The sequence below is a fragment of the Melanaphis sacchari genome, unplaced genomic scaffold (genome assembly GCF_002803265.2).
Source record: "Melanaphis sacchari strain LSU unplaced genomic scaffold, SCAv2.0 Contig118_pilon_pilon, whole genome shotgun sequence".
NCBI lineage: Eukaryota > Metazoa > Arthropoda > Insecta > Hemiptera > Aphididae > Melanaphis > Melanaphis sacchari.
Window position 1 is genome coordinate 678,870 of NW_020270462.1, and position 19,957 is coordinate 698,826.

The 19,957-nt window shown below is 23.0% G+C and overlaps 1 protein-coding gene across 4 annotated transcripts in view; it reads right to left on the reverse strand.

Moving 5' to 3' along the window:
• Positions 1-18,375, reverse strand: part of LOC112604059 (protein goliath-like) — a 33,280-nt gene extending 14,905 nt beyond the window's left edge. For all 4 annotated transcript variants that reach the window (XR_003115199.1, XR_003115198.1, XM_025352927.1 and 1 more), the window contains exons 1-4: positions 18,246-18,375; positions 4,247-4,364; positions 3,040-3,111; positions 1,668-1,847 (exon numbers count right to left, since the gene is read on the reverse strand). Coding sequence is in view for 2 of the 4 variants with exons in the window: in XM_025352927.1 (XP_025208712.1) it covers positions 1,668-1,847; positions 3,040-3,111; positions 4,247-4,364; positions 18,246-18,337 (462 nt within the window). In the remaining 2 variants the exon portion in view is untranslated. The remainder of the gene's footprint in view (positions 1-1,667; positions 1,848-3,039; positions 3,112-4,246; positions 4,365-18,245) is intronic.
• Between the last annotated feature and the right edge of the window lie 1,582 nt (positions 18,376-19,957).

Below are 19,957 nucleotides of genomic sequence, written 5' to 3' on the forward strand. Positions count from 1 at the left end.
ATACTTCTGTAATAAGATAAAATAAAGTATGTATAGTACATAATGCCCAGATCAGAATAAATTTACATCCTAGTGTTTTCAAACATTTTACAAAATTAATTTCATTGCTTATGATTTTTTGATTTTAATTAAATATGATTAACTGATGTGCGGTTTTAAGCGATAATGTTTTTTCAGATAATTATGTTCGTTATTTATATATATATGAGTGTGTGCAGTATTAAAAGGTTTGCTTTTGACAAATTGTGCAGATTTGGACGATGACCATTTTTGAAAGTGTATGGTTATGAGTTATGACGATCATTGGTACGACACATACCTACGCTACAAGACAAATGACGGGCGATAGCGGAGTGTTATAAAAGTTTATTTTACAACACTATCTCCAAGTTTGTTTTAATATAATTGTACTTTTCTAACCCATTAAAGTCACGATTATCGTTAATATTTGATCACATTGTTTTACTTAAAAAAGGAAAATACATTATTCATTCGTATTTTTTTTTCAGTTTAATGTTTTGTACATTATACAAAAGTGATTATAAATGCAGACTATGCAGAGTAATGGGTTTGATCGATGTAGAAATCGTCACGCATGATTATTGATTTTATATTATAGTACACTAGAAAATTGTAAATATATATATTATAAATGATTATGTATATAATTATATATAAATATATTACATAGAATTATACCTATTTTGTATATATTATGTACAGTATACAGTGTATGGTTATAAAAACAATATAAGCCTGGTACTGGTATGTACTGTATTCATGTTAAACCATGATATTTTTTTTTATAATAATCACCGTGTTGAAGAATTTTTGTTTCGAAAGTTTCATAAGGTGGCATTCAACATGAAATCGTACGCAAAGACAAACAATAGTTTGGTGTAAATTAAAAAAAAAAAATATTCGTTTTGTCTAATTGTAATGAAGAATTGATTCCGATGCTCTACAAGTCGTATAACTTTATACATTAGAATTCTATACGACTATATACTCAAATACAAGTAATAATATGTACGGATATAATATTTAAGTGTTTATATTAATGGTTATATTATTAGCGAATCATAAAATATTTAATATACTTGGGTAGCACGTGCAATCAAAAATTATCTTTGATCGTGCAATATACATGAATAATTTTAAACAACAGCATTTGTAGAAATATTGTTGCAAATAACGAAAAAAAACCTTTTAATATTTATTGATCAGTGACCACTGAAATTCTAATGGGTATATTATTTACGGAATCGGTCACACGAGAGTGGACTCGAATTTCAGATAAACGTGTTTTAAATAGCTATAGTTAGATAGGTACTTTATAGTTTTATACACTTCGTTGTAATTTAATTTAATGTTTTTGAATGATAATGAATTGCTCTTGTTTAAATAATTATACTGAGGAATATTTGACTTAAAACGTAACAAAGGCGCATAATTATAATACGTTTATAGTAATACACTAATACAGGTACGCTGTAATTAATTATTCATCACAATCTATAACTATCTGTACTTTCAGACAGTGGCATAGCTAAAAAGGGGGAAAAGGGGGGCTATAGCTCGCATCAAAATCTACGTTTATGTCTGCTCTCGGACTTAAATTTTAAATATGTACTGTAATGGTAATGCGAATTTATTTAGTAACTCACCAAAAACCCATAGTGTTTGAGTATGTCCATTTTGCACATTGGGCAAGTTCGGTGCTCTAACAGCCAAGGATCTACACAGCTTTTGTGGAATTCATGTCGGCATGGTAATATCCGAACTACTTCAGAAGGTCTGTATGGTTCAATGCACACTGCACAACAGTCACCGTCACCGACGATCTCCTTAAAACGATAAATAATTCAGTAATATAATTTGTTTTAATATGATGGCGAGATGCTATTTTTCAGTTATACATTTCGTGATTTAATAGCTGTTTAAACTTTAATTGTTTGCAATTTTTAAATTTGACGTACAAAAAATGGTTAATAAAAAGTAAGACGATGTAGCGCTGCGACTGCAACAAATGTAGTGTAAAACATTTTTTTTAAATAATTTTTGATGAATCTAAAAAATGTTGGGTACATATATTAAACATTCAGGTTTTTTTTTTTTTATAAATTTATCATTTAACTATCATTCAATATATCCATTATCCATTAAAGAGTAATATAAAAATGTAATTTAACTTCATATATATGCAGGTAAGATATGTGCTGACATATAATAAAAAATTATATAGGTACTTTTATGGTGTGCTTCAAATGGATTTTCGCAACTATATATTTCTATCTCATATTTATAGTTTGTTAACAAGTTTATTACCGCATATCTTATTATACTATCATAAATAATGTGTACAATTATGTTGTAAATCAAATTTAGATGAATTGTCTTAAAATATTTTGGCATTCTATATAAAGATTAATATTTTTAACAAATATTTAAAAATGTTATTGTTATTATTTATTAATTAAGTTAATAAGTATTTGTAGATTTTTATTAACATGCAATATGCTAAAACATTTAATTTCAAATAAATAAATAAAAAAAAAATTCATGAAGCCAAATAATTTATTGGCTTTAAAGTTTTTAGACTATATTATAGATATTTTATAGCTCAAAATGTAGTAATTGGCAATAACCTTTATTCATTAACAGTTTAATAATCAAAATATTAATATCTAACTGTTTTTTCTTTTCATCTTGTTCTTGTTTTCATAACTTGTAAAGATTTACCTCGTACTTAGTTTGTTTTATGTTATTAAACGTTTTCACCAATATATTTGTCTAGCTTATAAATAAATAGATGGTATACGGCGTATACTCAGAATATATTATTATTTATTATGTTATATATATTATGTTCATTTACCAGGTTATCTGAGAATACATAAGTATTAGTTTTATTAACAAAATATAGAAATTATTTACATAATTCGTTCCAAGAATCTATTGGTTAAATAAATATAAAAGCTAATATGATCTTAGCTAACAGTACGCGTAAATAGTTTATGTGATTTTATGTAATTTTACCTTGTCATCCATTTTGATGTGCTTGGTAGGTATCTTGGACAACGCTTTTTTGGCCGCATTACATAATCGTCTCTAGAAACCAAAATACAAACAAAAGTGTTTTATTATTCGTAAATATTTTTAAGAGATCTTATAGTTCAGTAACACATTTGAAAAACTTATTGATTATTCGAATATTATTGATATAAGTGTAGGTATATTTGGTTGCAGTTTATAATCGCACATAACGCATATACAATGAAAGTAGACGATAATAAATAGATCAAGTCGAATATTCATCGAATAAAATTTATTTCAAATCATTGTAATTTTGTCAACAATAAAATTTATCAACTTGTCGAAATGTTGTCGTATTTACCTATAAAATGACGTATAGCATAGGGAGTTGTTTTACGGTGTACCAGTATTTTCACGCGGATCTTCTGTACAACGCATTCAAAATAATTTATACATTGGTCGATCGGCTATAATGAGTATTTAATGTACTTCTACTTTCATTTCCTTATTTCTCAGTGGATAGGTTTGTTTCGTCTTTGTAAACATTCGACATTATTTTTATTTTACTCTCATACAGTAATACACACATCATTATAATACGCACACATTTACATTTACGTCTACCAGTACACGTCACATTGCACAATGTTTGTTTAAGTTTAGAAAAACTAAAAAGTTTTCTCCTAAACGAACAACATTGATAATAATCATTGCTTGTTGAATAATATTATAAGTTACAATTCGAATTTTTAGATTCTAAATAAAGCGATTAATACCTATATTAGTTTTACAGTTACGTTTTTTTCATTTAGTTTTATTTTTTCTCGGGATAATGTTGTTGAGACAAAAAACAGTTTTTTAAAAGTTTCAACTTTAACTTCAACTATTATCTATCTTAATAATTTCTTAGATACGTATCGATTGAAAATCAAGTTTAGTTGATATTATTCACTATGCTGTCCCATTATGCATTATAAAAAGATATGAAGTGTAAAACAAACGAAGAAAAGTTCAAGCAATTGTTTTTATTGTGTTCAGAATAGTTTAGATTAGATAGTTAATTTACTATTGATTCATTATACCAAAACGCACAAGTTTAACATAACCGTCTTAGTAAGTTGATCAAATTCAAATAGTTAGTATTTTAAGCGAGGGATATAAAACATTTAAAAATTATATATTTGTATTTTATTTTAGTGATATAACTTACCGAAAGTTGGTCTTTAGCGTGTATATATCGGAACCTTTGTATGTAGTAGAATACAAGCCATGCCAATGATATGACCATAAGCACTATGAAAGATATGCTTACGAACAATACTGAAGTTCTGAAAAATAAATGCAGATTACGTTATTTATTAAAAATGAATAATATATTTTATTTGTTTCATAATATTCACCAATAAACTTGATTACTTATAAAGTCATTACAATATTATTTTAAGCATAAAGAATTTTATTTAAGTCAGGACGTATAATTTTAAATATCATTCAACTGTTTTGACAAATAGACCATGTAAATGGTTGAAATTACCTATATAGCTTATTGTAATGAAATAACGGTTTGTGGATTAAAAACCGTTTAATCAGTGAATTCGTTTTTATATTTGTATTTAAAAATAATAAAAGTCTAAAAAAAAACATTTTTATTTTTTTGTTTGAATATTTTATACTGTTTATTAAACGTATAATATTGTATTCAGCTTAAAATTTAAAATTATTTAATAAAAATGGATAAATGTAGTTTTTTTGAGAAACTATTAAAAATTTGAATACGTTTATATTATAATTATAGAATTTTATTTCAATTCATCAAATGATTTTACAAATTAAAATGTCTATAAAGTGTTATAAGAATAGACATATTATTTAATATTGTGTATTAGCTATTAATTCAAAAAGTGTGTGTAAATCTTATTGTAAGTTGTAATAATTAACAGTACATAGATAAGAATAATTAACATGATTTGAGTTTAAAATTATAAATTTTAAAAGAAACATCATATGCTTACTATTTACTAAAGAATTAATTACTTTTTTCAACTTGAGTATAATATCAAAAATGAACTAAAAATATGATTTACGTAAAAATAAAATAAAATATGATTAAACGGGCTACAAATTAGTTCATAAGATTTATTAATTTTAATTTATAGGAATAGAAATTTGATACACTAACGTATTGGATTTTGAATATCATTGAAACATTTATAATTAGATACGTCTAATTAGGTTTTCACTATAATAATGAATGTATTATGCATTAAAAAAGTTAAAATTTTTAGTACGGTATTGCTATCAAGTTTTTAATAAATATAAGTGTAAGACTCTGAGATAAATAAGTATCTAATATAATTAAACAGCGTGTGTAAAATGTTATACTACGACAAAAGCCATAATACACAGTCATTGAATATTATATTATTTAAAAATAATATTTCAATTTCCTTACACGATATTTTGAATTGGATAACGTTAAAATAGTAAAATGTGAAATTATAGTCGTTTTATTATCGCAGCCTAAACAAATTCTAATCAAAGCATTATTAGTAGTAGCTACCTTTTACCACGTGTCAGAGTCTATCTATGTACCATTTGATGTTTATAGACAAATTACAAGTTCATTATAGCCCATTTATTAATTTGATTCATTATCCAATTATTGTAGCTTAATATTATTAGGTACATATTTAATTACAGTAAACTAAATCATTCAAATAGTTCAAAATGTATTAATATTGCATCAGGCATTACAGCACTCATCGATAAAAATATGTTTATAACTCGGAATTGCAATAAAATTATTAAGATAACTATCGAGGAATATTGATACCAAAGAGTTTTGTATTATAAAAAAACCGTTTATTTGAATTCTAAAAATCAATGCTAATTTTTTTTATTATTCATTATTTTGTTAATCGAGTTCATTTTTCGGAGAATTTCAGTCCAGAAGCTAGGATGAGGATACTTCGAATTTAAATAATTATTACTTTAATATTGACAACTTTTACCATAAAACTATTCAGTTTTTTTCAGCTTAATATAAATGATTATCAAAGATGTAATAAGTAACAACTTTTTAATATCGTTTGCTGTAGTATTTGAATAGATACTTCTATTAAAATGTTATAATTAATCTGGCATTTATTATTTTTTTTCGAATATTTTAAAAGTTTATAAACTAATACAAAATTAACTTAAAAAATATCAAACCAACTCTGATTAGAAATAAAAATAATAATTACAAAAAAATTATATATAAAAAAATTAAAATAAAATAGAAGCAAATTATTTTAATCTTAAATGATATTACATTATTGATTTGTCATTGAGTTCGATGTTTGCACTTTTAAAAGGTTATTAATATTGGTATGCTATGTTTGATCAAAATTTGTGTGTCCTAGTTTAGGTAGTCTATTTTCTTTTTTAAATGTCTGTCTATCGCATTTAACGCGTCAAGCATTATTAATATTAAACTGCCTTATATAATCAGGCGTGTACGATAATAATTAGTATCTTTATAGAATATCTTTCATCACAAACTGTAAATTGACAATAATATTATCAATATTGTAAAAATATTGTAGTTTAAAACTTAAAATATATAAAGGTTGTATTAAACTATTGAAGTTTTTAATTTAAATAGAGGTACTTTAGGTTTTAAACACTTTGCCTTTTATTCTGGAAGTATTTTCTATCTAACTATTGATTAATTTTGTTTACGGTATTAAATTAATTATATATTAAAATATATTTCCAACTAAAATTGTTAAATATTACATTTTACTAAAAACCATGATACGTTTGTCATTCAAAATTTTAATACTTCACCACTATATAACTTGGTATATCTATGATTTATGACCTATATATGAACTATACACATTTTTAATAAAAATTTTAGCCACTAATAATTAATAAAATTATTAATTTATAAAAATATATCTTTATTAGGTCTTACTTATGAGAATACAATATTAAATTTGAAACTCTTTATAAATTGATAATTTGGTATCATATAGATAAATAATATATTTTTATAACCCATGTGTTTTGATAATATTTTCAATCTGTAATTTTTGCAATTTAACAATTAATATAATTTCTTAACTCAAAGTAGTTTTGACATTTAAATAATTGTCAATTTGTCATTGGGAAATTTTATTAATAGTAAGTGTATAGTAAACTCAACGTATATATGATATATACTTATTACCTATATATATATATATATGTATTATTTAATTTTAAATTTTAAATTTGACTCAAAACTAACACATAGTCAAAACTAAAATTCTTTATTTAAAAATTAGATATATATTTATATTATTATATTTTTAATTGTCAACAGTTGATAATTGATCTGGAATTCAGTACTTTAACAGTATAAAACTTAATTAAATCTATCTTAATTTTAATGGCTGAACAATGAGTTAAATTCATATTTATTATTGTAAAATAGTTTTAAAACTCCATGGTTAAAGTTCGAATAATTTAATCGATTAGCATTAGAGGTGACAGTGTTTGACATTGTCTCTTTTATACTGAACCATAATTGCAATGACCGCGCATTACTGTCGACGTTTAATAACCAATCATGATAATTATTAATATGTCAAAATAGAAACTTTTAGATAACAACGATAAATAAATGTGTTCTAAGCGTGGTCAGAGCCCAGTGGTCAAATATTATATTATGTGTAATGGACCACAGCTCGAATAGTCTATACTTATGGTTTAATATTCCTAAATAGACCATCCGAAAAGCATTTTTATTCTGTTCTAAGACGAAGTAAAGCTATATTTTTTGCTATTACATAATTAATTGTATAATAATGTTATAATAATTCGTCGTTATTACTGTATAATATTGTTATATTATATTTTATAATTTATCACAATAAGTTTATATTTATGTATACCATAAGTAAGGATTTTCAATGTTTTTGTCGTTATTATTTGACATTGATATTTAACGTTAAAATAAAATTGAAAATTAATGTATCTGAATAGGCATCATAAAAATTTTAACGCATAAAATTGTTTATGATTATCTAAAACCAGTTTAACGCGAGGAATAACAATGTGATAACGTTAACAATAATTAGAAGAGAAGGTAAAGAAATACAATAAAACAATTTTGTTTTTAAATATAAATAAACTCGAGAATTCAAATTAATCGGTTTTATGACATAAATTAATTTATAAGCCTAGTTTTTTTTTCTTCAAAATTCTGTTAAGTCAAATTTTGATTTTTAAATGATACTTAAAATACATTTTTTAAATATTTAAATAATCAATATTTAAGATTATAGTTATAGTTAGGTTAAACACCCATAATTCATATTTATTTTATAGGTTTTTTTAATCTTAATTTGTATTTGTTTAATACAGATGAAGGTAGGAATAATTTACATATACGTGCCAACATCAAATATTTTCTCTGGATGGACACTAAAATATAATAAAAACAACAAATAAGTAACGACTACAAAACCTTATAACTTAATAACAATCGCATAGGCAATCGAAACAATATCTAGTGTTCATTGTTTTTGTTCTATATATGAGAGTTATATAAATATAACAATACATAAAAAAAGTGAAATGATAATATTATTATATAATATTTTAACAAAAAAAATAATACGTAGATTGGAATTATTTGAAAAGAAAAAAAAACAATAAAGTCACGTTTTTGTTGGTTTTGAATAAATATTTTAAGATAGCATTTTAAAATAAAGTCTAACAAAGAAAAAAAAAGTAAAATTGTAAAACGCATATTAAAATATATGTAATATAATATAAAAAATTTGTGCCACAAGTTCATGAGCTAAAAATCGCATTTTAAATGTTTTTGCCAAAAACTGTTTTTTTAGACCTAAGTACTTATCTTGAAGTTGTAAACATTTGTTTTATTATTAACGAGATATACATGTATTTGCTTATCGCATTTTAACGTAGGTATAAATAAATAAAAGTAAATATACATTGTAAATACTTGGGCAGCCTTAGTATCATACGATAATTTTTGTTTTAATAATTTAATAGACAATAAGATCAGTAATTTCATGTAAGATATTTATATAATATTACAATTAAACCAAACGAATAGGTATTAATCAAGGGATGATCGTTTAAAATGAATTTTGTGTTATACATAATTTTATATATATGGAGATAAAAATGTAATTTCGAATGAATTTTGTAAATATGATGGTTTTTTTATTATTATAATTAATGAACTTATTTTAAATTATTTTATAATTGTTATAATTGTATTTATTATATAGATACTACTATTTTGATTTAAAATTTTTATTACAGTCAAGTTTTTATCCAGTCTAGTACTTAAATTTTTTAATAAAATGATTCATGTTTATTCATTGTTACTTTTCAATATCAAAACTATCATAACGTACTTCCACATTTTTTTTACTGACAATTATAAACTATTATTATCATCTGAATGTCAGTATTATAACCACATGGGGTTGGGCCATAATATGTAGATACCGGAATTAAAATAATAGATTTTATAACCTAGGGCCTAAGTTTTTTTTGTATAGAAGTTTAAGGTTAAAAAAAAAATCACCTGATAAGTTAGTTGATTTATAGAAATAATTAGATATGTCAAATGAGTAAGTTAGTTTATGATCTTCCGGAATACTACTAACCTTATGACCTTGCACTTTACGTTATTCTTATCAGTTTTATAATCGTACTTGGGAAACCTATTTTTTATATCATAGAAGTTATTAATGAGTTAAAGTATAATACATATTTAAACAATTAATTATCTACCTATCATAAATGGTAAAATGAGTTTATTAGAAAAAAATCCACGATAATTTAATAATTTGACTATTAAGGTAGTTGATATTTATTTAAAAAAGATAACGTACATCAATAATAATTATTAAAGTACAAAATAAATACTTACACACTTACACACATTATACGACATGAAAAATGAGGAATAAATGAATAAAAATAATGGTTATAAAAGAAATATGAAAGGTAGAAGAATTATATAATTATAAAAGTATTGCAATAAAATATTATTTCATTTGATTATTTAGTGAAATAAATCAAAAACTGTTGTATACATATAAAATTAATTTATTAGGATTGTACCTGTTAAGTGGGAAGAAGGGGTAGGCTAGGATTGTATTTAATACAAATTACAATTATAAATTGACAGGTTTTATCTCTCACCGCTTATCGAAATATTTTCTTTTTTTATCCATATGCTATATGATAAATATATAAATCCTATTAAATAAACGTTCTAATCAATGAAATTTATATTCGATCATAGTAAACAGTTCCATAATCCTTAAATATAGTTTTTTTTTTAATTTTAAAATTATAAATTATAATTGTAATTTTGTATTTTTTATCCCACGTTAAAATATCTATATGTTTTTAAAACAGCGCTGTATATTATAAATATTAGAAATAATTATTGAAACTGTACCTAAGGAATGAATATAAAAATGAACAAATATTGAGTATTTGTTCTACTCATTTCTGGGTAACCTATGTATTACAAATTACTACTGTAACAAAAACATTTCTTAGCGGAGTCAAGTTTAGTATAGTCCTTACGTAGTTTTTAAATGTAATTCTAAAAAATGTGTGTACTTTCATTGCACGGAATTGCTCATATCAATATTATAACAGCAACCACTATCCAAATACATAGATATTCATAAATCTAAATGCAAGCCACTCGATTAAAAAATAAATTATATTATTTATATTTTTCTAGTGATATAAAAAATTATAATTTTTTTTATTTAACCAACATACCTATTACAATTTCAACAAAACGTATAGAAAAATATAATTATTAAGTTTAAATTAAATAACTCGATAGTTAGGATTTAATTTTAATTATTTTAATACTTGAATTACGCATTATTTTTAGAATGTATCATTTATTATAGAACATAATATCCAATGGTACGTATTTATAATTATTATCAATACTAATAATACATAATGACTTAATGACACGAATAACATAGTATTCATATATTGCATAATACATTGAACTACAACTTATTCTTATCTAATAAAATAGAAAATAAAACACTTAATACAAATATATTATGTTCATTAACAAATAAAGAAAAACAGTTATTTTTGCTTTGTAAAATGCTTATACATTTTAATATACTCCAATTTAAATTTTTATAGATCACATATTAACAATTAATTCGGAATAAAATAATATATTAAAAGGTTGGAAAGTTATGTTTTAAAAACTAACTTGAATTTAAATCATCAACTTTCTCTCTCTACTCAGTAAAATGTTCAATCATTAATATTGGCAATAACAGATTCCACCATTTCCATCCACTCTTGAAATTCAAACTAAATTTAAAAACCAAAATGCTAAAATTTTATTTAATGATAAGACTTTTTGTTATTTGGTATTCAATTTTTGGTGTCTCCCAAATATTAAAAAATCTAATTTATTAAATATGTCCAAAATAAAACTCTGATGAGACTAAACGAAAATTAACGTTTGGAAATTTTACCAATGAGTGGATTTCTTCAACAATTCTTAAAGATTATTTATGTTATATATTAAAAATTCTTATAAAAACATCAATTCATTAAATTTTACATTAAGTTATTTAATAATAAAATATGACAAAATAAGTTATGTTATTTCTTGTTAATTTAATGAAATTCTGAACTTACTAATAATTGGTTTTAGTTATATAGTTTTCTTATAAATACCTATGTGAGAATAATAATAAAAATAAGAACTAGGGAATTTTCGTTAAATATGATGGATACTCTCTATGGACGCATTCAATTTGAATTAAATAATAAATTATTCATTGTATACTAAAACGATTCTGAGCTGAGAATGTCAGCCCATGTTTGTATTATAAAAGAAATGTTATTTTATTTGTATTGCTATTAATAATTTATTTTTCTTGTAGTAGTAATGGTAGGTCTAATTTATTTTTTCATTTATTTTATTAATAGTTATTATAATATTATATACTTTTAATAACATGTTATTTTAACTAATTTTTAAATCAATATCGATGTACGGTAGAATGGTATGAAAAGACTAATATAATACCTAAATATTTTATTACATAATTGTATTATGTATGGAAAATAATAATATATAGGTAAAATAAAAAAGCTTCAAGATAGAAAATAATTAAAATCATTATTTTTCATTTTAATATTAAATTTTGTTCAAATTCAAAATTAAAATGTTTATAAAAATAGATTATGGATATTTATTTTTTATATTTTTAAATTTATGGTTTATAATAGGAAAACTTATTAAGAGCTTTGTATTTAATTTTTAAACTTCGGCTATTAAAATTGAAAATTTGAAAAATTTTTAACTTCAAAATAATTTATAAGTTTTTGCGAGTTTAACGAACATTGGTAATATGTATTTTATTTCAAACTTTTATATATATATATAAATTTGTTTAGATATTTTCGATATTTTAAGAATGTAGAAAATTTCATATGCCTTTATCGTATACCACAAAAGATCCAAAATATTTTGAAAATTATGTAATATTAGGAAAATGCTATTATAAATATTTAGTCAAAAGCGAAAGTCAATGTAATAACTACTCTCAAAGTTAAAAAATCAAATCATTTTTACTTCTTCAAAAGGTGTTCACATATAAATACACACACTCACGTACACATAATATAGTTGATTGAAGCTTCTACTCGTATGAATTACAACAGTTTATAATGATGACAATAGACTTTCTACAGATAATATATATAAATGCTATTTAAATGATAATATAATATTTTAAATGTATTACTGAACGAAAATAAATTAGTATTTATAATACCTAAGATACTTACGTATAATTATATAAATTTAGAATTCTGTTACATACAAATATTCGTATTATATGCGATAATTCTGTGTGCCAAGAAAATTTGGAAACGATAAATTTAAATTGGAGATCACATGTCACATGTAATCACATTATCAATGCGATGAACCGATGACTAAATATTAAAATATTCGATAGCACTTCATAGTATTTTTATTTTTAATTATTTTTTTATCATTTTATAATATTTTTCTCATTACAATTATAGTATTATTTATTCCTTTTCTTTTTTTATGTCATTAATTATTCTTGTCTCTCAACCATACGAGATTCTACATCATCCATTACACTCTCACTAACTGTATATTAAAGCTAATTTTTCTCAAACAATTTTGGGTAGTATAATGCGGAATATTTAAAACTTTAAATTGTGCAATATTAATTAAATTTTGTATTTGTTTATTTTCAAATCGTATTTTGTTAGGTTATTATATTACTTGTCAACTAAAAATATTTGTATACTCTTAATACAATAATTAATTCAGTAATATAATGAAATAAAAATATTCTAAAACTTTCACCAGTTCATCGTAGAAGATTGGAGTTGCATTATTTTTTAAATCTTACGACACTTGGTAGTCAATAACTACAGTGACAAATGAACGAATATAAATGTTAATATAATATCAAGAATGAAATAAATGAATTTTAGGTACGAATAAAAAAATTAAAACGATTATACATAACATTATAAATCTAAAACAAATTTTTACATGAATATTAATATCGGAGTGAATGATTTTTTCAAACATTTTATTATTTGATTAAGTACCTATTATTTTTAGCAGTCGTTCAGCTTTGAAGTGATAATATAAACAGCATTGGTTGTATTCTATAAGTTTATAAATTTATCGGAATTATCATAGTTATTTTGTAGGTATACTATAATAAATATTACATAACATAATAATAAACTATACATGGTAAGACAATGAGTAAAGATAATATTTTTAACGAAACACAAATGTGAACGGGTTTTGTCTCATAACTATACATATAAAACACCAAATCCTAATTCTAAAATATTACATAACATAGTTGGAATAAGGGATTAAAGTTTTAAAATTTCTGTAGAAAACTATTATTAATATTCCTGTAATACATTTAAATAACAAATAACATTTTAGATGATCGAATAATATGTGGCTATTATTAAATTTAATATTATCACATATTTAACAATCTTTAAGGCTCAAAAGCTGAGTATAACATAGTAGTATAAGCTATAAAAAAAAAATTCTATAGTATTTGTGATTTTTATATCATATAAATTATTAATAAAACGTAAAAATTAAATAATGTTAACTCGTCGAAATATAATAAGTATGTGTGTTACTTCATGTCACGATTTTGTAAAAAAAAGTAGATAGTTTATATAGATAGTTATATGGTTGTAAAATATTGATACATCGTCAAAAAAATGTTTATACATAAAAAGTTTAGATGGTATTAAAATATTATGTTGATGAAAAGTATTTTGAAAATTAACTGCTTATATTATTTTGGACTTAATAAAGTAAACTGTTTTGCTTATTTACCTACCGTAACAAGACAATAAATACTGGGGTATATGCATACATAATGATTTAAAATTTATAAGTTTTAAACAATAACATATATGATAGTTATATAAAAATTAATGAACAACAATTGTACGGTGGAAATATAGCAGAAAGTTAGATAGGGTCTAATTTAAATGTCTAAGGTAGTAAAAAAGATGGTTTAAATCCATTATAATGTCAACATTTTAATTTATAACCAATGTGTGTTATAACTTTATGTATATCTCAGTTAATTAATGTGAAACATCGAAGGAATATCAAGATTTAGATATATTAATACAGTTTAAATGGTATCTTTGATTAAACTTCAGATGCGCCATTGGTATACTTATTATTTAGGTATAATTTTTATATTTATTTATTAATAATTTTATTTTTAACATATAAATTTAGCACTTGACTAATATATACTATTTTTGACAAATAAATATGTTAAATTCCCCTACCAATTTATTTCTATTGTAGTGATAAACAAATTATGTAATACATTAATATAAGCGTTATCATAGTATATTATATTCAATAAATACGAAAATCTTTAGAAAGCTCTCAAAATTATTTCTATTAATTTTAGATAGAACAACATTAAACGCGCGAAGTATAGACGTGAACTTACTATGTGATATTATATTACTTAAGTATCTATTGATAGTATTTAAACTGTTCATAAAAAAAATAAAATATCAATGAGTTATTAATGGTTCAAATTTAAAAATAAGAGAAATTAAGTTAAATTATAAATTAATTATCTTGATAAAAAAATTAAAATATTAAAAAACTATTCGATCAATGCACAGAAAATTCTCTTTTTTTATACAAAATTAGGCTTTCTGCTTTTAAATAAACCAAAGAGTTATAACTGTGGAAGTATAGAATATATTTGTTAATGTATTATATGCTAGACAGACGAAGAAGATAAATATTGATTTTAGACAAACCCTTAAACAAATTACGTCAGTAAACGGTTGAATAGGAATATTGTATTATAAGAAGTTGTACTTGAACTTAAAATATTTATTCAGTTATTTCTTAGTCAATATGTGATACACTTTATTTTTATAAAACAATTAAATAAATGTCAATTATTTCTTATGAAAAAGAGTTCTTAATACCTAGTTTATGGATTTTATCTGTTTTTTTTTTTTTAAATTTAGGTACATAGGTTGTTTTTTTTAAGTTAGCTGTAAATTATAATGAAACATAAAAATTGCACGTGGCAGTGGTGATGATGATATTTTCAAGGCACACAACATTGTATGGTTTATTAATTAATACTGATGTATACTAAAGATAGTGATGTATAAAATATATTAAATAATATACATAGGTATAGAATAATAAGAATTAAATGTGTATGACGTGTGTGCTTTTGTCACGGTCAGTCGGTATTTTTATGACTTGAGAAAACCGGCATATTGACGTGAGAGATAATTCCGTGTTCATATTTTGTGTTTTAATAAAAAATGATTGTTTATTTTTGAAGAAAATAGTTCTACTTCTTTTAGTGCCCGATATTGCCTTTGCATTTATTATATGGTTCAAATTATTCCATTACTTTTGTAAACGTTTGGATATCGCAATCTTACTTTAGCTGAGCTAGTTATAATTATTGGCTTAGTAAACTTTTTAGTTATAAGTTAACAACAATACTATAATATTAATGTACGCAACATTATGACAAAAAATAGCGCCAAGTTCAATATACTATGTTGTTAACAGAACAATAAATTATTTATGTTATAGTATAATAATAATAAATTTATTTTAAAATATTCTTAGATGTAGAGACGGAGAATCGCTTAGAACTTGTTTTTGCATACAATAATTCAATATTTTATCACTGAATTAAAATGTAGTACAACATTCATTACAGTGACATAATCTATGACAAGGTGCGTTCAAAACCTACTATTTACAGTAAAAGCAAATTTCTTGATATTTTTCATTTTAATTTTTAATTTTATACAGTTTAACTCATTTATTATTTTAAATTTTATTTATTCATTTTAAAGATAGAAGTAAATACAATATATACATATAACTTAATTTATGTATAGATTATCTATACATTGTTTATTATTTATATCTATAAATAACATTGTTTTTCGTGCATAAAACATTATAAAAAAGAAAAATGATTTCATAATATTAAGTCACTAAATATTAAACGCACTATTAGGATTTAAAAAAAGCACGATCTCCATACTATGGTCTAAGAGTAATCTTTAAGTAAAATAAATTGGAGAGTGATAACTAATAATAAATCAATATTATAGGTAATCAGTATTGAAATTTTCATAAATTTTAACTTCTGTGAAACTAAAATATTTTTTATGTAATGTAATAATTAACTAAAACTCTATTTAAAAATTTAAAAATTTTTGATACAATTTTATAAAAATAAAACTACATCCGTTGTGTTTGACAGCGTGCTAAAATACATAGAAATAATTAAATAATTTAGTAAATTAAAAAATAGTCGACGAAGAAATATATTTAATTTCAATTTTTAACTAATGTATATAATATAATGTTGACTTAATTATTGAGAGCAGTAAAATATAAATCTTACGCTCAAATCAATGAAATCGATAACCATACTTGATTAAACATTAAAAACTTAAGAGCTTAAAAATTGTTTTAAATAAAAATATATTTTTTGCTAAGCTTAGAGAGATAATAAAATTATAATATCTAATGATAATTACAAATAATTTAACACACAAATAAAAATGAGTTTTGTAATTTTTGAAACTTCATGTACTTTACGATACAAAAAAATAATAGGTAGTGATTATTTTATACTTGTACACGATATAAATTTACTTTTTAATTGATTAAATTCGAAATATAGTTAAAAAAATAATACTAGTTTATGATACAATTGGATGCGTGAATTGACATGGTCAAATTCACTATATGTTCAAGAACTCGCAATTGTTTAATTTTTTTTTCTATTCATCTGTGATTGAAATTAATGTTGCACGTGTCTTTTTAGTTGTTATTGATTATCCTCTACAATTTCCTTATCAATATATGTTATATAAATACTTATGATACAACGTATAAGCGATAGCATTTTTTCGTTTTCTTGTACTATAGAATCGTGGGAAAATGAAAAAAAAAACTGCACGATGACTCAACCAATATAATATATAAATAATTTAGTAAGTATAAAGGTTTTCCGTTGAATTACATTATGTTGTGATTTTGATTGGTATATTTTTTAAGAGGAAAAACGTTCTTGAGAAAAGTTAGGCTTTATTAAAATTTAAACTTCCTGAATTATGTATTTAATTTCAAAAACTATATGATGAAAATAAACCGTTTTTTTTATATAAATAATGGATACAATTGTTTAATCGTAAAATTAAGTATTAATTTTGATTTGGTAGCTCTTAGTTACCCAATTAAATTAAAAAGTAAAATATCCTTGAGTTTTATGTAAGAAATTGAAATGTATAGGATAAACAATATTATTATTTGTTGTACATTTTACATAATAAGACCAAGTATCAATGCTAACTAGATAGAGGCACCTCATGGCTCATATATTATATATATATATATATTTTACTCAATAGGATATTCATTTTAGTAACAAATCATATTTGTTGTCTCTACGTGTTAACAATAGTAACTAACACAGCAAAAATAAAATTCATAACGAATCGTATATAATATACGATAAAAAAAATCAATTAGTATACTATAACTCAGTAGAATTTTATATAAATACCTGTTAATGTTACCGTATGGCCTGGTGCAATGACTGGCTATTGTGATTTTTACCATCACCCTCCTGGTCATGTCATCCAGCATTCGGGCCATGTCCTCGCCCTTCCACTTATATGTGAAAACCGCACTAATATTTCCTGCAACAAAATAAAGTCAAGGTTATTTAATATGTATAATATTGTACTACACTCAATTCAGGTATAGTGTTCCGGGGTGATTGTAGATTTTAATTAAATAACTATGGAAGTTGCCAATCGTTAAGAGGTTACAGAGAGAACTTTTTGACAACGTCGTCTGATCAATTTTTATTATTTTTATTGCTTAAATATTTACAGAATATAGCTGGGCGTACCACAGTATTTAATCATTTTCTCATATATCTAAAACACTGGTCAATATGGTGGCTCACTATGTATATTATTATTGTATTTTACCTTTTCAATTTTTTAGATAACAAAAGGACTAATGATAATACAACAAACTAACCAAAACGAAATAGTAGTTTGGATGTAGGTCATGGCTAATATTCGTGTAGTAAACATGTAATAATCACGCATGTGTATTTTACTGGACCACGGCGAACTCATGTTTATTTTTAATGTTGCTCCTAACCAATTTTGTATAGAATTGCAAGTTCTATTAGGTTTGGGATTTAACACGTGCATGGTTGAGAAATGATATTTCGTGCGTGTCGATAACTGTTTATAACTGACAATATTTGAAATAGACAGTTAAAGTGATAAATAAAGTAAGATATATTTAATTTGTTTTAATAAAGTAAATCCATTTCAAAACGAAGTCATTTTTATTTAAGAATAAATAATTATAATTTTATATATTCTAAATAAAAATGTTTTATTCGAGATTTTTCAAAATTAGAACAAATAAAATAAATGAGTACATAATATGAATAAGTAAAAAACAACTTAGATATATTACGTTTAGTTTCATTGTCCTTAATCTTTATAAATGATTAAACGAAAATAAAAATATGAATGAATGGGATATTGATAAAAATTAATCATTTTACTTTATACATTAAACTATTTTTGTTAATTTAACTCCACTAAATCCTCCAACAACAAAAAAGTTATAACTTTACAAACATTTCAGTCAATATGTCTCCATTTAATCATTAAAGCTTCATAGTTTATTTAAAATGTATCTTTTTATTCAAACATAAGTTTAAAAATAATAGATGGAATTGCTACAATTTACTATCTAATGTTTCATTCAAAATTTAATTTTCGTTCAAATCATTTTGTCAAAAGACTGTTATCCAATATACACACTTAGAAAGTTCCAAAAGATGCTTAAACTAGAATTTTCACAGAGATTTACTCGTGTAAATTAAGTCAATTGAATTAAGGGCGTCTTAAATTTAGTTTCATTATTGTCAACGTCAGTGTTTCTTTTAATAGATTTATTTGTTATACATGATATACAAACAGTAAAAATTATAAATCAAACAATATTAAAAAATTAAAAAATCGATATTAACTTATTTACTAAACCAGTTAATTTAAGTAAGTAATACTTATTTTTCATCATGAACACGACTAAGAATATATAAGTCATTAAAATATATTTTTCTGTGAAAATATTTTTGATCAGTAAAATTAGTTTAAGAGTTACAAAATATTTAAGTAATCATATAAACTCCTCATGACTCTTATGTTATAATCTTATACTTGTATGTTGTATTTGTTTTTA